We start from the raw sequence: 22,332 nt of genomic DNA on the forward strand, positions 1-22,332 counted from the left end.
AATAAAATAATAATCTAAAATAATCCACAGCTGCAGCCCTACAGCTATTACAAGGCAGCACACTGTTCTAGTATTTCAAACAGAGCACACATAGCACTGACCTACTTTTATATGCACGACAGTTGCTATTAATTATGTTTGATGATGTTCTATTGAAAGCGAGCAGCTCAGGCAGCCATACTGTTCTTTCCATAGTGAGCAGAAGGCGTCGACTTTGCTGTCTGACAACAGAAATCACATCAACTGATAATTAATCTCTATAGATGTCCATATGATTGAGAATAATGTGTTTGACTGCACAGAATCGTATGTCGTTTCTGTTAAGATCTGACAATGGATGTGAGAAATATTTAAAATATTAATTCTTGAGAACTGTAAATATGATTTACACCTTTTTATTCTCTATCACAGCCACATGTGAGAGACACACTAAGAGCTTGAGCTGCCCCAGGTTTCTCCTCCAGCACCGCTCGTTGGCTACATGCCAGCTGTGGCAGCTGTCAATCACACGCGCCCTGACATACTAATTGCCATGGTGACATGTGTGCGACCGCAAGCGAGAGCCTTTTTATCGGTGTGCGTCACGCTGTCCTGCCAGCATGGTCTTGCCTTGTGACGGAGCGCTTATAAAAGGTCTCAGAAACAGACACAACACACACTCCCGACCTCCTTTTATTCCTCCCTTTCTCACGATCAGCGGTGTTCGTAACGTGGTTGGGATCAATTGATAACAATCTAATATCAATTAAACTCATATGAGGCAATAAACAGAAACCACAACTCCATCTCAGCTCTGACCCGAGGGAAGAAGGCTTGAATACTAAATGGACAAAAGTATGTGGACACCCCGGTCCCGTAGTCCACTGTTGGTCTGGGGCTATTTCTCATGATTTGGGCTGGACCCTTAGTTCCAGTTAAGGCTAAAGCATCAAATCATATTTTAGACACATGATAACCAATTAGGGCTGCAGGACATTGGGAAAAAATGACATTGCCATATTTAATTTTTCTTCAATTTATATTGCAAAAAAACAGGAATATTCACCCTACATTATCGAGGCTGACTTTTCAAGCTAAATGCATCAATCTGCTGCACTTTGAGAGCAAAATGAAGAGGCTACATAAACATGTTGTGCTCCAGTAAACAGGGATGTCAAAAAGATTGTTGTTGTTGCCTTTTTGGTCTTCATTGTAAATGAGAACTTGTTCTCAATTGACTTATCTGGTTAACTAAAGGTGAATAATACCAGAACATTTTGTAGTAGCAGTGAAATTTAGCCAAGCAGGACTGTGCTGCCCACCGGCTGCTAACGGCTAACGTTGCTAACGTGAGTCACCTTCACACCGGGCCTTTCTAATCCGACCTACTATCGCTGGCGGTAAACATGGAGGAGTATCCACACTGTCACAACTGAAATCAGAAAAATAATTAAAAAATAAATAAAGCATGGTTTTTTTTTCCGCTCTTTCCCATCCTGTGAATCACCTCACGACCTCTTAGATTTCTCTCGTGGGCCGAACACAAATCCTGTTTCAACATGAACGTGCACAAAGCCAGATCCACTGAGAAGTGGTTTTCCAGGTTTGACGTGGAAGAACTTGACTGTCCTGCAGCAGAACTCTGACCTCAATCCCATCCACCGCCTCCGGGGATGGACTGGAACTACCGCTGGGAGGCTTCGGCCGTTTCACAATAAAGATTTGTGAGCACAAACAGTGGCAACGGAGAGTCCTCTCATGTGCTCATGCGACGGTCACAAGTACTGCGTTTTCTTTGATGAGCTAAACGTGTGAAAATTAGTGCGAGAGGAAATCACCGCGCTTGCAAGTCGCAGCTGGCATGTTGCAGAATTGGTGAAACGCGCCTCAGGATATATCAGCAGACATCAGTGCCCAACCTCACCAATAATCTCAAGGCTGAATGAGAGCAACTGTAAAAACACATTGGGGTGTTTTTAACTTTATTTGTAAGAGGCAGTATAAAGATCACGACACAATTATGTCCAAGAAATGAGGATGAAAGTGACGACATCCAGAACTTAGAGTTGGGAATTTAAACGAATAATTCAAAGATTCATTCAGAATAAATGATATTTGAATAAATTCAAATAATTTAAATCTTTTTTTTGTGTCTATTTATTCTGTTTGAACCTAGTATTTTTGCACAGTTGCAGATAGAGAACAGGCTAAAATAATATTATTAGTATTATACTATTTGTAAAATGACATTCCGGTGGTGGCTGCGTTGATTCAGACTTGTGTGGTCCAAACGTTTCCAATAACTCCAGAGAGTTAAGTCCAACAGTCAAAATGTTTTTAAAACAGATAGATGTAATCATTTCCAAAAATTCACAACATGTTTCTTATCCAACAAAATAATCTGCTTCAATCCATTTGTTGCTACTATTTCTGTGACGCTGCTATAAAAGCTTTTTTTGTCACGGTGAGGCTGTGCCTCCTGTGTGTGTGTGTGTGTGTGTGTGTGTGTGTGTGTGTGTGTGTGTGTGTGTGCGTGCGTGTGCTTTGGGCGTGGCTCCGCCCTGGTCTCCTCCCGGCTCCCTCCTGATTACATTCATTCACCTCACCTGCCCAGTCAACTCAGCTGCTTTCCTTCTACTCGTCACCCGACAGCAGATCTACACGGTTCCTCATCCACTGCTTTCTATGTTTTGAATACGTAATTATGTTTTATAAAATAAGAAGAAAGTGTGTATTGTTGTAAGCATACTTCCGCATCATAAATACTGGTGCTCACAAGACAGTGAAGACCTGGGTAACATTCAAAATAAACTATAAATTCACTATAATTGCATATCCTCTGTACATCACTGCATTCCACTCCCTGCGTATAAATGTACACACACACACACACACACACACACACACACACACACACACACCCTTCTTCCTGACATCAAACACAGCAGTTATCTTCCATCACCTTTCTGTAACATGAAGCGAGGGAATAAGAACCAACTCTCAGGGTATAGCGCTAATTAATGCGGAGGCCGGTTGTCTTCCACCTGACCAGGAAACCAGGAACTAGCTCAATTCTGCCGGCTAATTAAGGCCTGCCGAGGACTCTCCCTCTCTTTGAAATAAGCCCACGCTCTTCCGGTCCAGCACAGTGCCTAATCAACCACTAATAGGCCTCTGTAGGTATTTGTAATGACCCTGCAGAGTACAACGTAGACCCCGAGGAAAGCTCATCGTCCAATAATTACAGACCGAACTATCAAATGCACAGAAAGGAGGTTAGAGGGAGAACACTTGACGGGAGGGCAATTTACTCTGCTCGTACAGTACAGTTGTTACTGAGTTTGCATGTATGTGCAGTGTGCTGTAAACTGCCAGTGTGAATGTGAATGAAAGCACAGGGGAAATTAGTTGTGTCTGTTCTAATGGATACAAAAACACAGGAGCTTCACCTGCTCTGTTAAACAATGAAGAATGTCTTTTGTGGCCCTGGAGGAGCCCTGTCAAGTCTGAGGAAACACCCAGCAGGGTTATGGGCTTGGAGAGGCATTGACCAGACATGGAGGGTTTAACAAAGAGACGCCATCAAGTTGCATGTGGGGATTTGTAGGCTTAGGGAGGCTTTAGGACCCATTTCCAGGACTAAAAGTTGGACTCTCTCCGTGTTGATCCCCACAGCCTAATGGGGGTATACATTGCTGAAATGCTGTGTATTTGGGTGTGTTGCATTTCCAAGGGTTGGGGTCTGTGCAGTCGTGGAAATTGCAAGCTAACGTTAGCTAGCTAACTAGCCAGCCGCTAAATTAGAAAAATGTACTTAATTTAGCTAAATTTCCGATCCACAGCAAGGAGAGAGCATTCTTCTCAACAATCTTCTATTTCTTCTAATTGTTTTAACCAATAAATTTAAACATTTCTAAATAATAAAATGTTCTGTCATCTGCTATTCCATTACTTTTCCTGATGTTTTAGGTTTTTGCCAGGGTATCGTATCAAAGTTATAATTTTGGTATCATGCTAGTAGTACTAGGGTAGAGCCTCTTAATTGGGCTCTTAAAGTGCATCAGATTGATGCATTTAACTTTGAAATGTACAAAGCCCCCCTGAGTTTACTAGTCCACCCACCATAGTCGGACAAAATCCTGTTGGAAACATTGAGTACGACGTTACACTTCCTAACCCCAAACTCTAATTGGCTGTAATTTAGAATATAAAAAAAACACAATATACATTTGGCTAAATAGTCACTTAATGCTCATGATGAACTGGTCCACATTAAATTGGAGCAGCAAGCCTGAAACGTGAACTGGTGGTTGTGTGTAGCTCTGTATACGAGAGAGCAAAAGACACAGAAAGGAGAGAAGAATGAGTTTTGACGTCAATATCTTTGCTTCTAGCCGGCTTCATCCTAAAAAAAGAAATGTTTAGCTGTTGGGCATGGACTGGGCTAAATAAATTGGCGCTGGATCTGGCTCAGACCACAATTTCAAGCCTTGTGCATTAGTCTAACTGAGACACACAAAGAGACACTGCTGAGAGCTGGATGGCTGTGGCTCCGCGCTCAGGGGGACAGACAGCCAGCCAGGCCTTTTTAAACGAGGTCAACTAGCACAAGTTAGCCGGGGCCGAGCTGCCCGGACAGCGAGGCCTCGCTTTTGGGCTCAGTCCAAAGACCGTGAGCCTTTAACACCAGCGAGATAAACACTCATGGCCTGGAGGGAGCTTAGCACTGCCATCAGACTGAGACTGGTAAACACACGACAGACACCACTGGGATATTGCCGTCATAATGACATTCACAGCTTACGCAAGTGTCGAAGTGAACCGGGTACATATTTATTCCACGTTCGCGCTGTAAAAAGCACAGTAATGTTGATTCATGCAAACAGACATGCCACACGTACACACACTCGAGTACATGAGGACAAAAAAAAAACAAGGACGGTGAGTACCAAGGGATCAGGCAATCGCAAAGTTTTTCTGACATCCTCAAAGCAGCCTCCGGGGGACAACGGGCACAAATCGCTGCTGTCCACTCAACCGACACTTCAACTCTCCTCATACAGTAAAAAGTTCTTCCTCTCTTGAACTCCCTGTCATCCTAATTTTTAACTTGAAAGTGATTCGAGAAAGACTAATTGTTTCTGTTTTTAAGATGCCGAAGATCAGAAATCACATCATGCAAAAATGGCTGTGCTCAACAAATAATCATGACACCAAACTATCTGTGGTTTAACGCTACAGATTCAGGGTAGAGAAGCCGTTTTCTGACCTTGTTAATTGCAGCTTTTGTCCCATATATGTTACAAAAGCACAGTTTACCATTGGGTCAATCACAAGGGTGTCTGGAATCACCCTTTAGGGACACGATGAGCAGCTTCAATATCAGCAAGAAGTTTGGGACTAGAACCGCTGATCTTTCACATTGAAAGGACCCAAATGTCAAGAGTATCTGATCCCCCTTGATGCCTCCCTGTGGAGGTATTCTTCTGCTGGTCCAACCGGGAGGAGACCCCGTGGCAGACCCAGAACACACTGGGGGATTATACATCCCTACTGGTATGGGAACACCTTCAGGAGGTCCTCGGGATGCTGCGGAGGAGAGGGACTTCTGGGTTTTCTTGCTTAAATAAATGAATAAATGTGTTGGATTTTATATCTGTGGCCCCCGTTATTTGTGGGAACTCTGAGGCTCAGTGCAGAGTTAGGGTTATATAAACAGACCGAAACTGCAGGAAAGGCAAGCGCCAGGTTACTTTTGTGTTTGTAAAATAAGATACCGTCACTCGAAATGTTTTTGTCTGTATTTCCCCACTCTTTCTCGGTCTATTTCCAGCCTTTATAAGCATACAGCTGTACTCATTTCACATCCAATCTCACGGGTCCCTAGACAAATGTTACCTCTACATTCCACTTTTTTTTTTTTTTTCCAATCCTCCCCGGACCGAGTGTTTGCTTTCTGTCTCGGTTTGCGGTGTGCTGCCGAGGCTGGGCACAGCGAATGTAAGACTGCGCCCGGGGGCGAGTGTACTCAAGTCTTCAAAGTGTTTCCATGTAAATTCAGAGTTCCAGCATTATCCACAGAGCCAATTAGAGGGACAGTGGTTTAAGGAAGGGCTGCACTGCCGAGGGCCCGGGGCCACAGTTAAAACCAGAAGTGTCCTGTGATCTCTCGTCCCACTGCGTTACGGCCAACAGCCCTCGACCTGGACGTTTTCATCTCCAGCACCCCAGAGACGGAACCGCAGGACACGTCTCACTACTGTCCAATGTGGGACTTGAATTTGGTCCATCAGTGGTTCTCTTTATTGGGAGCGAAAACATGTCCTTGGATGACAAGATAGAGCATTTACAAACTGAATCTTCTATATTTTTTAGGGAAATATTGAGTGATGAAATCTTGGCAATGTTAAAGAAAATATTCAGAGAATACTTCTGAACCAGACTGTGTTGGCAGGACATGCCATTGGATGTTTCATTTCCGTGGCGCTATTAAAAAAAACATTCAAAAAGACTTGTTTTTTTTTCTCCGGCGCGGAAAAACTTCTAAAAAGTGTTTCCAAGATGTAGCACTCCATCCATCTGCCAAGCCGCAGATCTCTGCTCAACCCTAAACTCCTTAATCTTTCTTTCTACAGTGGGAAGAAACTCACATTTATTGCCTTTTTTTTCTCTTCCCTAGTCTGGAGTAGAACTTAATGTCCTGATCTCTCTCTACGACTTTCTTTAATTAAATCACAGCAAAACTGAAAGTTCTGGTATTCGCTCCGGACCGGGTCTCTGCAAACAATCCTCCAAAAACCTAGGCTTCAATTTTGACTTCCAGCTGGAATTTGCCAAGACAGTTAGTCAGTCCTGCTACACTCACCTGAGGAATATTGCAAAAATACAACCACTGTTATTCTTCCAGCAGGTGGAAATGGTTTTTCGTGATTTTGTATCCTCCTCCTCCTCCTTTTCTCGATCTTCTCCTCAATGAGACCTCATATCGCTCTCACTTCACTGGCTTCTGATCAAACCAAAAATCCAATTCGAAATCCTCCTCCTGATCTATAAGGCTTTGAATAGTCTCGCCACAGAATGTATTAGTGAACTACTAATGCCGCATACTTCAGGTCATGTAGTTGTACTTCATCCAAGACTGAAAACACGAGCTGACTGTGCGTTGGCTGACATACAGTACATGTTAGCTGTGTTTCAGAATAATGGACTGTTTACTGTCTGTTTATTGTGTGCGTGCGTGTGTGTGTGTGTGTGTGTGTGTGTGTGTGTGTGTGTGTGTGTGTGTGTGTGTGTGTGTAGTTTGCGTCTCTGTCCGTGGGACTGACAAGGTGCATCGATTTATAGACAGAGAGACAAGGTTACTTATCCTAGTGAGTGAATGAAGAGAGCGAGCGACGTTCACAAATCGGTGAAAGAGAGAAATAAAACGTTATTTACTGATTGTATCCCGCCGGTTACATTCTACAAACACGACCCGCACCTCCGCCCAACCCTCCACGAAGAGGCCATGCTGCTGTATTTGGAGTGAATGCTGCTGGTTTTAGAGAGTCGCTCTTAAAGGAAACACATCCAGCGCTCTGATAGCGCTGCGTTCTTATGCGAGCGCCCTGATGAATAAACGTTGGTCTATTCTTTGAACTTTGAAATAGCCATGTTGTTATTAATAAACGGTGAGTGCTCATCCGTTTATTTACCACATTTTCCCGTCACTTTGAGATCGGCAGTGAAATCCGACTCCTCTGATCAAAAACGTCAAAGAGTCGACTATTCTGTCCTTTTGTAAGGAACTTACCTGGGTTTTTATAGTTGCTATGCAAATACAATTTTACTTACTTACTTTACTACAATGCTGCATAATTCACCCAGCAAAAAAAAAAAAAAACGGATTTGCTCAAATTGAAGGGTGAACATAAATCTGCTGGTGCACCGCATTATTCTATTTCCTTCCTATCAAGCCCCCTTATCAACTCTGAAGCTTAATCACAGCTTTGGTGAGATCACTGCAGCTAATTACCAATTACCCTATTTATAGGCGCCTGAACATATACTGTAATAGGCAACCTAGCAAGTACTGTAGTTAATTAGGATGCTTCGTGCGTTTTTTTTCTCCGCTCAAATTGCCGAAACGAGATCAGCAGGTTGAAAGGGCCGCGGCCGGGTGTGAAACTGCTCTTAACATAGCTCCCTTGTGGGAATCCCCGTCCCACTACGACGCCGTGTTTCTAACAGCAGGGGGGGATTCCCAAGATGCTTAAAAAGTCTATTTTTGTCTCACAATATGCGGCTGGGCGTGCAGATGAAGGGGTGAGCACTTTAGTTGAATGAGTGTAGAGGGAACACCGGGACGGGGGAAAGCTGTCGGAGAAAACAAGCAGCTAAACGTTACTCAACTAGCGTGAAGCACATTCTCAAAGGGGTTTGGGGAGTTTAACGGAGCACGCAGCACGGCGAATGAGCAATCAAGGGCCAGTGAAGAGTGACATATTCGGATGTGATGTAAAACTACGTGCTATCTTCGGGATTTGTGTATGACTTTCGGGGGAAATATGACCAAGTGAGCTGTTTCCTTTCAAGCAGATAAACTCCTGGTGTTGATTATCATTCGTCAAGGATAAAAGTTGATTTTCCTTTTTTGTAAGCAAAGGTTTCGGAGGTAACTTCAAACCAGGAATCATTGTACCATAGAAGGTTTTCTCACGTTTACAACGGCAGGAATCTCAATCTTTTAGTCTTAACCCTTCAAAAGCACATGTATAACAGATTGCATTGCTGCGTTCTGGGATACGCTACTACTCCTAAATGATCGACTGGCTAACGAAAGTAAGGCTAATATGAAAACTAAGATTTAATTGTTATTGTGAAGAGTTAATTTCAGCAGGAGAACACTGGATAAACCCTGCAGTTTCATTCACAGCACATCAGCCATTTGTAATTTCTCGTGGAAAATGATTGCTGACACAAAAGACAACTCATTATGGGACAGAATGGGGCCTTACAACCTTCGCATGCAAATGAAGCAACATTTTTTGATTGGCAAATCAATCTCGTTTTTTGACACTCACTGACGAATGAATTTCAGTTGGCAATCACTTTTCAAAGTATTTTGAAATGAATCTCATCAATTCAACCTGCCATATGTCCCTCTGAAGCGAAAAGAATGAACCGACCAATGACGCCGGCTCTGTGCGCGCTCAAGTAATTCAAAAGTGTCCGTTACACTCTGGTGCTGTGATCCCGGAAGCCGCTCCGCTGCAGATAAAGGACTTGTTACAATAGCTGCCAGTACAATGCGTGGCCTTTGTCACGTCTTTGTAAGTTACAGACAGCTGTAAGTAAAGATTACAGGACATGAGACAGATGTAAATCACAGAGACAATAGATGACGGGGATGCCTTGTGTTGTGGGTCGCCGCCTGGGGTTTTAAATCCATCTACAACTACAACAAGTCAACTACAGCTGGACCTCAACAGGAGCCGAGAGAGGGTTTTGGTTAAGGTTCAAATCACACTTCGGTTAGAGAAAGTGCTCAGTCCTGCTCTTAACGGAGCTAACAGCTAATGCTAACAGAGGTTATGCATTGGTTTGCATTATGATGCATTCAAATCTCTAGTAAGTACAAATGAGTATTAACTAAATTATACCACTGTCATGACGTGTTCTAATCTTTTAAAATGTAGTTTTTGGAGAGGAAATTAATAAACACAGTTGTATGAAGGAGATGTTTTCACAGCAATATAAAATAGATATTAGAGAGAGAATTATGACCTGTATAACTTCCTAACACTCTAAGCAGCTTATAATACATTATTCAAACTAATAATGCCAATAATGTTTTTAATCTGTAGAAATTATTTTTCCGGAGGGTTGTAAAAAGGTTTGCCTAGAGCCTTGCTGTCAGACTTTTAGAAAAATCGTAAAGAAATTGCAACCGGTGCATCTCTCTTTATTATATATTATATAATGGTCATGGTTGGGACTTGAGAAAGCCTCTAGGGAAAGAATGTAGGTCAATATAATGTCCTTACGAGTGACAACTACATGTGTTGTGTTCGCTTTTCTATTGGCAAAAATGGGAGAGAGAGAGAGAGAGAGAGAGAGAGAGAGAGAGAGAGAGAGAGAAGGTGAGAGCAGACAAAGTAGGAGTGTAGCAGCAGTTGTGTTAACGCTGACGGGGTTATTAATTCAGCAGCACGAGGTACGCGGCGGAGAAATCAGCGTGTGATTGAGATGATAGCCGGCCGGGCCGGGACAACCTTGTGAACCAAGGTCAAGATGTAACAGTGATTCAACAGACGGAGCGCGAAGACCCACTTCAGCTTTTCAACGACAGAGAGAGCAGAAACACACAGCGCATGCTGTTGAGCGTACAAAACACCACGACCATCAAAGGCGCCCGGCCACACCGTGGTTTGCGGCCATATGGGTCGCAAAGTCTTGGTGCTAGAAGGAGTGAAATTTCTAAAGTAGTTCTTGGCAGGAGAGTTTGAATCCAAAATGTCAAAGGCAGTCTGGAAAGTGAATACTTCAAAGTTATGAACTGCTAAAAGAAGAGGCAGAGAGTGAAGACAAGCATGAAGAAGAGGACATTACGTTACTGCGTTCCAGATAATGTGAACCTGATGGCAAAATGTTTAACGAACAAGACGAAGAGTTTTACGGCCTCTGTGGCAAAATCAGGCTAAATGCTAACCCAAGATGACGAGGGTACCATGCTTATTTGCAATAAACAAAAAGAACAGCTGGGGCTGGTGAGAATATTATGAGTTGAGCAGATATTTGGTCATGTAAATTATCATAATTCCTCTTGAGGTGTACAAGAATGTAGCAAATAGTTTCATTCAAAACCACAAAACGTCAGGAAAAGTCCCCAACGTCACTAGGATTCATCCTCTGGGGACCATGAATGTTTGCACAGAATTCCATGGCAGTCCATCACATAGTTGCTGAGATATTCCAGCGAGGACCAAAGTGGAGCGCTGAAATGACCATCCCCCCCCGAGCCTCACTGGTACCATGACTGAAAAGAGGTGCGAGCCAGACCTCAGAGCAGCAGTGGTCTACAAATCAGCTCTGGCAAACCTGGTTAGAAAAAAAAAAAAAAAAAATCTATGTATTGAGTTTTTAGATTGGAAACTCAAAATCCAGATATTTTGACCTCTAAAAACATTCCACAAATAATCTAAAATCAACCATCGGTGAGGTGCACAATACGTCTCTGTGTTCATGGTCAAACTCTGAAGCTTTCTCCTCGTTCTCAGTTTCTAAATGTTCATTTCTAACCAGCGGCCCTCGCTCCTCTCACTCAGCAGCCGTCAACAGGAAACAACTGCAGAGTCAGGAGTCCTCGCCGTGACGGCTGAAGTAATCATTCAGGTTATGTGTCACTGCCTTTCACAGCCCACGGCCCCCCGAGGGCCCCACCACTTGTTCTGAGCAATAAGCTAATTGATTGAAACATTCATCATCGTCCACAGCCGCGTTCTCGTATGAAAGGTGCCCCCAGGGCGGCAAAGGGCCTGGACTTTTGAAGAACGGTGAAACACACTAATGGAAGTGCCATTAGTGAGAGATGAGAGGTAGGAGGGGGGAAGAAAAGATGGCAAAACGTCAGCCTCATAACAGCATGTATACACCTTTTCAACGGGAAATTAAGTGGAGATTGTAGTTTGAAAAATCTGTGGGCTCCATGCTGGGCTATGGAACGCTTCATCGAGCTTCACCGTGACTGGCACACATCAGAGCTGTACTGTGTCGTTAATCAAAGGAAATGCAATGTTTGCTCTCGGCTTAATACATGCGGAGAGTGGTCTGCAGTCAGACTTTATGATAAAACTGATTGCTTTGTGTACTTTATTGTACTTGACAGCAGCGTTGGCATATTCTGCTTGATTGTCCACATTGTGTGCAAGCTCCTGTAATTCGATGGCGATAAATGTGGTGCCAAAAACAACTGATTTACAGCAATATGGAAATGGTGTTTAGTTTGTTTTTACTGTAAAGTTACGTTATCTACACTGCGACATTTTATCAAGTCATGTCTGTCTGTCTGTCTGTCTGTCTGTCTGTCTGTCCACCCATCCGTCTATCGCCCTTTCAAGCTTGTAAGCACTAACTGATACACACTGTGGTACAACTCTCCGGTCGATCCCCCAACCGATCGTTATCGGCCGAATAAACAGTTGTCAACTCATGATGCTTTCTCGTTCTCTCTTTCTCGTGATTTAAATACTTTAATATACAATGTCGTAATAGTTCATCCTGACCGGAGCGCCGTTAACTCTGACATCCTATAAGTTTGGTTGGGATATTATTTATTTTTTTATGGCTCAATTGGGGGGCAATAAGTAGGGTGAAATCCATCAGTGCAGAGAGAAACGAGGACAACTGTTGGATTTTAAAACAGCATTGCCTTCAAATAACCGTAGGCTTCTGACACCGTTGGGTTATTGTATTTTTTCTTGTCAACAGTCCGAGCCTCATTTTGTTTTTCCTCTCGCCTGCTCGCCTGGTGAATCAGTCATCCGCAGCGTCTGCCTCCGTCTGAGTTTGGGCTGCTGTGCATGCTCGGCTGGGCAAACGGCAGCTTGAGAGGCAGGATGTGAGGCGAGGCCGGGGAAGCCGGCCCGGCTGCAAACCGCTGCATTTTGTCAAATCCAATTGCCGGAATGGTGGCACTTAAAAAAAAAAAAAAAAAACCGCAAGCAGGAGAACAACACTCGATGTGTGATGAAAGGAATCCGTAGACGTTAAAGGACAAATCCTGTGAGAGTTGTGCATGCAAAAACAGAATGCATGAGTCCACATAATGAGTGGAAGTAAAGAGCATCCGAGGTGGGGAGGGGAAGGAGGGGGGGGGGGGATTGGAAATGTGACTACGTCAATGAAACACTTAAGTAAATGAACCGCTCCAACACCAACTAAACCAACTGCTTTGTTTCCAATAAAGCAAAGAAAATACTCCTAACGTGGATCTATAGCCGCCTGCAGTGATTGTCTGTTTCGTTCAAATGGCCCCCGAAGAAACCCATTAACCAACAGATCGCTGCACATGCAGAGGGAACACCTGCATGAGGAGAAGAAAAAAAATATATATACAGCAATAACACAAAATGAATCCCTGTTTGCAAATACGGGGCATCCCTCACAAAGCTGTATTTTTATTTTTTTTTAAATCACATTTTACCACACACACACACACACACACACACACACACACACACACACACACACACACACACACTGCCCTCCCGTACCTCTCTGTATCTGTGTCATATCTAGAGCAGATATGACGATAATGAGCAACACAAGTCGCATCCTGCAACAACGAGCAATGACCACAAACGGCTTTCATTATTCGGCAGTAAGTAAGCATACTGCTGACACACCTCTGCACTGTAAGCACGCAGACATCATCATTTTGCAAACCCAGCTAAAATCTATAGCAGCAACAATGTATTTCTCTCCTAGTAGCCACCCAACACACACACACACACACTATGTCAAATGTCTCTGGCATTGACTGTCCACGGAAAGGTGGAAGTACTCAGACAAAGAGAGATGATTAATTATTCAAAGAGGCTCACTGCAATCCATTACATCACATGCATTATGAAGGAGTCCGATCTGCAGCATCTCGTCGAGATCTATTGCTCTTAATGATGAGACTGAACTGGCAGGTAAGAGGCATCGACCAGAAGGCCAGCCGCTACCTAGACAGCAGCTCTCTGCAAACCAAAGGTTACTACGAAAGAATGAATGAACTGTGATTAAAGCATAAAGTTTTAATCACGCATGATGTATGTAAAAAGACATTATTGGTTGCGGCGCTAACTGCTAACATAAGTTGAAAAGCTTAGTTTCTCTCTGCAGTATATTTTCTAGGAATACACATCTATAAAAGCGGCTATGAGTAATATGTCTGTATTAACAATGGAACAAAGGACTACTTGTAATTGAAAGGAGTCACCGACTGCAGGTTCCCTTCAGTGTTTTAGCGTCTTTCAGAAAGTCGTGTGGTTTTTTTTTACGCTCTGCAATGTTACTGTTGCGATTCGCTGTAGCCGCTCTCGCACTGAACTGGTAACGAGCAGCAAATAAACAAAGTGAGCCACTCACTGGTGAACATAGTGGAACATTCAGCAGTTTAAAGAGCCGAGGTTTCTCTCAGGGGCTGGTGGAGACCAAAAATAGAGCTAAAAGAACCAGAAGCATGACTCTAAATGAGTGATGGTGTTGCTCCCTAACGGCTGGTTGTGGAAATGAGCAACTGATTGCTAACTAAGTGTTGTATTCATTAGCCTTTTGTTTCAGCTGCCCCCAAGTAAAGAAAATACGAATGCAGAAATATTTTTGAATATTTTAAGTCATTTCGCTATATTTTCTCCTATTTAATGTTTTGTTGCTGCTGTTTGCATTCCTCCTGATGCAAACTAAAAATAGTTTTATCGTTTTGTTTGCGTTTGTGTAGCAAATGAGCTACAACTGCATTTCATTCTGTAACCCTGTGTCGCATAACGACAATAAATTATCCTCTAAGTCCTCGGATAACTCGCTAATCGGTTACGACCTATTCTAGCTCGCATTGATGAAGATACAAAAAGTGAATGACAGCTCTCCGATTTGAAATGGAGGATGTGGATAGATGACATCGTCTTAAAAATAGCAAGAGCACAGAGAGGTTTTTTCATCCTCTGCCCACATGTTCCAAGGCCTTGAGACGGGCTATTTTTCATCAGCATAAAAATGGCCGGGCTATTTTTTTCCTCTGCCAAGTTTCCAACTCCAACCAAATCTCCATCATCACTTAACTTTTAAATAATATATATATATATATATATATATATATATATATATATATATATATATATTTCTTCTTGACCATGTGAACTGACTCTTAAGATTTGGAACAAAGTCCTCTTCTCTGTTAGTTGTCCAAAAAGAATATGTGTCACATTAGGTCCATCTGTCCACGTAGTTTCACGCAAAGCTGTGCATCCAGTTCCAACAGACAGACACATCACACTTCATAGCAACCCCGATAGAGATTAGGAGGTGCAGGAGCGAAGCTTCAGGCGTGACGAAACATATTTATCTCACTGTAATCGTGACACGCTGACGGATACCTTCATAAGGATGAATATCAAGGGATTGTTTGCAGAGTAACACAGTTCTAAAATAGCCTATAGTGTTTCGTTCAGTGGTTGCAACGGTATCATTAAAGAGGAATTAGACTACCATCCATCACGTGATGTACAGATTTAGCGCTTTTCCATTTAGTGCCTCGTTGAGACGTGACTGACTGCGTGTACGTTACAGTTCAGTTTTCCAGAGCGAATCAATCTTCTGTCTGATCCGCGTGTTCGGCACACTCACCTCCATAGTGGTCAGGTTGCATCGATGGGTTCCAGCAAACCATCCGTCGGTGGAGCACTGGTCGATATCAACATCCTGCAGATTAATGTCCACTCGCACCACGCCCCTGCAAAGACAGGAGGAGACCATTAACCCGGCTGTTGAAGGATTAGCGGTGTCGGTGCAAAGTGAGGAAGACTGCACTATTACAGGTTGAATGCACTGAAAGTTTAGGAACAGTTCAATGTTGTTAAGATGTTAGATCACAGGTCCGGGAACGCAAGAACACGTGTTAGTGCTGCAGTGTAGAGAAATCACACAATGAACATTTATTATTCACCATTCAAAACTGTCTCGTGTTCAAACATGCATGAGATTACATAATAAACAAAGAAAATCCTCTTGTTTATCAAATCACAAGATGGTAAGTAACATATAAAATAGCCTATTAATAATGCATGCACCTTATGAATTAAAACATATCAGCTGCTTTTGATACTGATGATCCTGGCCCTGGTATTTTGTGATCAAACTACAATAATATCCCCTTTCTACAACTTCTAGCATTAGCAATTAGTAGAATTAGTGCTAATATAAACCAGATGTACTCATGGAACGTGTGCGAGCATTCAAATACAGCAATTAAGCCAGATAGTTCATCCACAGAACTAGCTGGAGAATTATCACGTTTTTAAGTTTTCTTCAGTATCAAAGTAATCCAGTGATCGATGTCATGTACATCCATGATTTAAAGTGCAGATAAATACTGCTAATAGATGATTTAGCATACTTATTATGGGGCCAATTCGTCAAAATAACAGCTAATAACTGACTCTGAAAAGGGTGGGGATTTTTGGGGGCAAAACTATTCATGTGCATAAATGCAGAGTAAATAATAGATTGTATTTTTCAAACCACACACAAAACATACCAGGCTATAATGCAAATCCAGAAAAGAACACATACTGTAAAAAACTGTAAAACAAATGTGCTTTTGGGAATCAGAGAAAAAAAGGAATATCCACATTTTGAATCCCCTCTCTTCCTGCTCAGCTGAAACTCATATTGACAGCGAGACGATAAAGTGTCAATAGATCACTTAACACCACAAAACACTCAGCGACGGTTGCTTGAAAGGCTCGAGCCTTTGGTCGATTTTGGCCAGCTGAGCCGGGCAGGAACTTCTAACGGGGATGCTGAGGATTTACACTTACTTAGCTGCTTAAAGCTCTATGAAGAGAAGGTCAGCAGCTCTGATACTGAAGGGCAGTCCTCTCTGATGGTGACCGTCTTTTCACTGGTGTGGCGTGTGTCTTTTCTATCTGACAGCTGCAGCACACAGGCTGGACGCAGTATATAAGGAAAAACAAGCAGGTTTGTCCCTGTTTAATTCTACACATAAAGTTTACATTTCAGACGTGTGCAGTTCAGCAGGACGCTTGGTGACAACAGGCTTTTCCCTCCTGGCAAGGTGTTAAAAAAAAATCTATACTGACTTTAAACTTTGTGGAGGACATGCTGGAGAGTTATATGCTCTGTAATGACACCCGGATAATGTGCACTAATAAAAAGAAAAAGAGGCATTTCACATACAAGGCATTTGCTTAGAGAACGACTGGCACAAAAGGAGAAAAAATAGATGTGTTCAACAGAAATCCACAAATAAAAATGGATCAGTGTGAATAAAATACACAACTCGACACCTGAATCCACGTTTTAATCTGTTCAATCAGGCAAAACCTGGAGCTGCCTCACCGACAATAAACCAGTGACTGACTTTGTAATAACCTTTTAACTGCCGGGACGCTTGTGTGAACATTGACATCCACGTTATTTTTTTTTTTTAGAGGATTAACAAAGATAGCAAAGATAAAAGCAGAGTGCAGACACTGCTGACTTTGGTCTTCCAATGTCTAGCCTGAGCTACAGAAAGCATGAACGATTGATTTCACCTTTAGAGGAAGTGTGTGTGTGTGTGTGTGTGTGTGTGTGTGTGTGTGTGTGTGTGTGTGTGTGTGTGTGTGTGTGTGTGTGTTTCTACCAGTGATCAGTGGCTAATAAGGCTTTTATTAGAATGCTGTGATTTGTATTATTACCCAGGTGGCAACCTCGAGGCTTCAAAACTGCAGTCCACTAACCAACGGTGATGTCACAACAACTATGTGCATTTCTTATATATATACATATATATATATGTATGTATGTATATATACAGTCTGAGTTATTAACACATTTTGGCCGCGGTGCCATTTTGTTAAAGCAAGATATAAATGGAGAACGCAATGTCAGCTGTTCTTAAAACACCACATTCTCCTCTCCTTGAGGTTTTGATGAATGAATAAATGTGTTGTGCAATGGCTGTTCAGGGAATGATACAATCCTTTGTATTTATATCATAATATTCTGAGCAGATCTGCCAGCCGCTTGTGAAATAATAAAGGGCTGAGCTGTAGATGCATCAAAGCAAACATCAAAATACAAGAAAAAGAAACATGTCACAGTATGTGGCATGAAGATTCAAAAGTTTTACTCGAGCTATAGAGTTGAACACCTTGCTTACAGCGTCAGCGGTCTGTTTTTGAGAGGAAAAAATGGACTTTTGGGAGGTAAGAGTTCCAGTTTTCCAGTTTAAAGCTCACTGCTGATCTGTACTCCGTCGTTTCAACGGCACACATGTCACATGTAGGTATTTTACAGCACTCTTCAAATCTCACTCTCAGTTATTCTCACATATTAAGCACACCTCTGAGGGAGTGTGTTGTTACTCAAACAAACTTCTTCAGCTAATTTTGACACGAGGCGGCTGAGAGTGCAGGACTGAGATTAAGACCCTGATCGTTTCATTTGATATTGAGCTTTAGTGATTACATAATCCCAAACAAATTAGCAATTAATCAGATTACCACAAACCAACAGACACTCAATATTGATAGTCTAGGGGTAAAGTGCCCGCTTTGCTTTCTCCAAGTGACAATCAAGGCCTGAGTATGATCACTTTAGCGGGGTTAGTAGAAGCTCCGTGGTGAAAACAAGCGAAAACTGGAAATTCAATCACGAGGATAACAAATGTGAACCAAAATAAATATGTTATCTGTAGTTATGCAACTAATAGCTGATTCATTGAGGACAGCTGACATCTCACTCTGTCAAAAAATACCTTCAATCCTTTTTTTGACAACACAATAACAAAAACATGTCAAAAACCCTTTTCATATTGAAACCGTGACACAACAATCATTGACAACACAGAGAGACAACAATATTCTGTCTGTCCGTGTAGCTTTCACACACACACAACACACACACACACACACACACACACACACACACACACGAGTAGTGCTGGTGTGGCATGCTCTCCAGGTGTAGGAGCTGGTTCACTATAACCAGCTCCCTGTGGACACCTGGCGAGTGCACCGCTCTCATAGCCTGTACTTCTGTTATTAATAACTGCTGCTCCGGTCCTGACTTTGGGGAAAATGACCCCCCCCCCCCCCCCCCCCTCCCACTGCACTGCTGGTTGTTTTGCTGAGAAATTACCTCCGTTTCAGTTCTCCTGTAAGTAATAAGGGTTGGAAAGAGTCCACTGAATCACACGCAGGCACAAGAACAGAATGCAGGAGCCGTCAAAATGTATGTTTCTCTGGCAGCTCAAGCATTAGCATTTGCTCGTTTTTTGCTTGTTAAATTGAGAGTCTTACAAAAAGAATAAAATAGCCTGTTTTCTCCCTTTTTTATTTCCACTCGCAGTCTTCCGCTACCAACTTCCAGCCAAAGTGGACTCATAGCGTATAAAGTAAAACCGCGGGGCCGGATGTCAACTGAAGATGCGTTCGGAAAGCACAAAAGACGGGCTCCTAATTATAGAGCGGGAACGGGGGGAAGTGAAGCAGAAGCATCATGGTGGCCATCGAGGCCCTCGGGCATAAAGACAGGATTATCACAGAGAGAGCCGGAGATAGTGGTGCCCCAGGAAACAGAGTGCTCTCTCCTTTCATCCCCCATTCTTTGCGGGTCTAAAAAGGCCAGGACAGTAAGGAGAGGAGCGTCCCAGCAGCAGGGGCTCTGGTCTTTCTGACACAGCAGTCAGACTGTGCTAATGTTAGCCCCGGCATTATGGAGCTGACTGGAGATATATCTGGGTAATTGCTTACGGGCTACAAAAGGATATTCACCGAAACATTCTCGCAATGAAGGCCCCCATGTCCGACCCTTTGTTACCAGTCAGTCTCTGATGTATTCATGAATGAATACTGAATGTCAGGCCTTTCGGCTTTGAGCTGAACGTCTATATTCAGGCCCAGAAAAAAAATGGACTCTGAGATTCTTTTTGCTCATTTTAGCCGCTCTGTGCAGAGCTGTGGTTGAAGTCTGAACTGATCAGAGCACAGAAGACATATTCACAGGATTCTCTTCACAGTAGAGTTCACAGTAAAGCCGGTGCTCTTCACAGAGATGTGGTAAAGCAGTGAAAGGATAAAGACTAATACCAGATTAAGCGCCGCATAAGAATCTATTCTATTAGCAGCTATTATTAGCTGTCTCTCAGTGGGGACTGCAGCGATAACATGAGGCTGATACGACCAATGTAGCTAATCACTTTAGTGCTTTACATCTGCAATTCATTTATTAAATGAAAACATTACATGGTTAAACCTAGGTTAAAACTGTACAGCTCGGATACTAATATAGGCATTTCTTATGTTTTTATTCACATATTTTCTACTGTATGTTTTTCTTTATTATGTCTCTTGATTTGCACTGTTGTATTTATCATTATGCACCAAAACACAAAGACACATTCCTTGTAGTAGCTGTAAACCTAACGTCGCTTGGCAGTAAAACTGTTTCTGATTCTGTAAATTATTAGCTAACAATAGCAATCACCTGTGTTCACTTCACCCTGTCACTTCATGGCTAAGCTAAAGATAAGCTAGCTGCTGATAGCTGCTGACCAAACTGTTGGCAGGGTTGCCAGATTGGATTGATAGAAGGTAACGTTAGCACATTAGAGAGTCCCGTTTTCACTCATAGTATTTTATCATAGAACTATGACAATAATAATGGAACGGGGGAAAAGTTTCAATTAGGTCGTAATATACTGGAATGACATTTAGTTTTGACAGTCATCAAGTTATAGATCATTGCTGGAGGAGCTGAGGTTACTGGATTCAGTGCCCTGTAAATCAAAATCATATTACTCATATACAATTTATTGGAACATATTCAAACTTTTTATTGGTGGAAAGCATATTGAATTGTAAATTGAACTTAAAACGTAAAAGAACTTTTGGCAGTTTATCAGTAAGTATATCATAAATCATAAGTATAACCCAACAAACTTTTGATTGAACTTCATAAACAAAATGAGATTTAATACTTTTTTCTACTTTTCCGGAGCATTTTCCTTCTCTTTTTTTTTCATTGCAGATGTGACTTTTCCCTCTGTTTACTTTGGTCAATTGCATTGTGGGTCAAATTGTACCGCAAACCACACATCAAAAAGAACCAGCCCAAGGGTGCAGTGTGAGGGATTTAGAGGCATCTAGTGGTGAGGTTGCAGATTGCAACCGACTTAAACTTCTCCCATGTGCCAAGCGTGTACTGCGCTGCGGAAACGTGAATGGCCCCTCTAGAGCCAGTGTTAGGTTTGTCCATTCTGGGCTCCTGTAACTTGGCGGCAGGCTCCATGAAGAGAAGTGATGATACACTAAAGAAAAAATACGTTCTGCTGATATACCCCCCTCAATGCTACACACTGTTCCTTTAAGTATGTGCTCTAATTTGTTGATGTCACTTTTGCAATGTTAACACACTATTGAAATCCTGTTTATAGTTCGCACGCTGTATGGAAAAGATGACTCGTAATGTTTCATCTTTCAATGAGCTATTTTAAGACTTATTCTAATCTGAATACTTGTTGAACACAGATTATTTTGTCTAGGATATTGTCTATATTTGCACAGGACTGAAGAGCATCTGCATGTTTCTTCTGAAGCGGGAGAGTTAAGCTCCGATGTCTCCAGTTACACTGACTGTGTGCAGATAAATGATAATATAAAGGAGAACATGTAAGACCGGCACAAGCTTAAACATGATCCTTTAGCTTATCCATGGAGCCGGAAGACTTGCACGCCCAGATGAACTTGCATGCACATTTCTCCTGCCCCAGAGTGTCTCGACAAGAACACATTGCTGTCCTTTTTAGAAGGGCACAGTTCGTGCATTATGTCATGGAACAATCACAATGCGAGAACCGTGCAGCCCTCCCGAGGGAAAAAAAAAAGAAAGAAAAAAAGCCTCTTATGTGATGGAAATGCATTAAGCTGACAGGACGGGCAGAAGCTAATGTGAGTGTAGCCGCCGGGCACGATGCTGCTTGTCTACCAGCGTTTCAGTGCGACCCGGGTCATCTTATTGAGTCCTGTCGCCGGTAATCAAAAAAAAAGACACGGCGCCCGTGGCGACGATGCTGTCACAGAAAGGGAATAACAGATTTTTTTTTTAATTTTTTTTTTATTTTGAGAGCCGGCACTTCTGGACTCTTGACACTCTTGTCATTAAAAGCGCTCCTCTGCAGACGGAACACCACGTCGCTGCTGCTGACAAAAGAAAACCTGACAGTCTGACTGTAGCTGGTGACAATTCACATCAGAATTAAACAGTTTGATTCTGAACGAAAACTAATTATGGCTTTTAATAAACAGCACTTTATCCCCGTTATTTTAAGCCTTATCGGCCCATAATGTCTTTCAAATTGGTGACTTCATCTTACAATTCACATAACAAGCAATATTCAACTAACCAACATTATTCAGTTCATTAGATTTATGATCTATCTGTGGAAATATTAAAGTAAGACTCACTTAATGTACAAAAGGAAAAATTAAATAAATATTTAATGTCTTAAACCTGCAAAATGGTGTTTAACTTGTCCTTTTTCCTTATGTGCTTCTAATCCTTTATAACGCTTATATATTTATAATGAGACATCTACTATAT

General features: G+C 42.3%; 1 protein-coding gene across 1 annotated transcript in view; it reads right to left on the reverse strand.

The window, feature by feature from the left end:
* gpr158a (G protein-coupled receptor 158a) overlaps window positions 1–22,332 on the reverse strand; it is a 71,145-nt gene that overhangs the window by 44,780 nt on the left and 4,033 nt on the right. The window contains exon 3 of the mRNA XM_068710331.1: window positions 15,352–15,457. Coding sequence (XP_068566432.1) covers window positions 15,352–15,457 — 106 coding nt within the window. The remainder of the gene's footprint in view (window positions 1–15,351; window positions 15,458–22,332) is intronic.

The sequence above is a fragment of the Cebidichthys violaceus genome, unplaced genomic scaffold (assembly GCF_023349555.1).
Source record: "Cebidichthys violaceus isolate CVI_PGR_0920_01 unplaced genomic scaffold, fCebVio1.0.p SCAF_15, whole genome shotgun sequence".
Taxonomy (NCBI): domain Eukaryota; kingdom Metazoa; phylum Chordata; class Actinopteri; order Perciformes; family Stichaeidae; genus Cebidichthys; species Cebidichthys violaceus.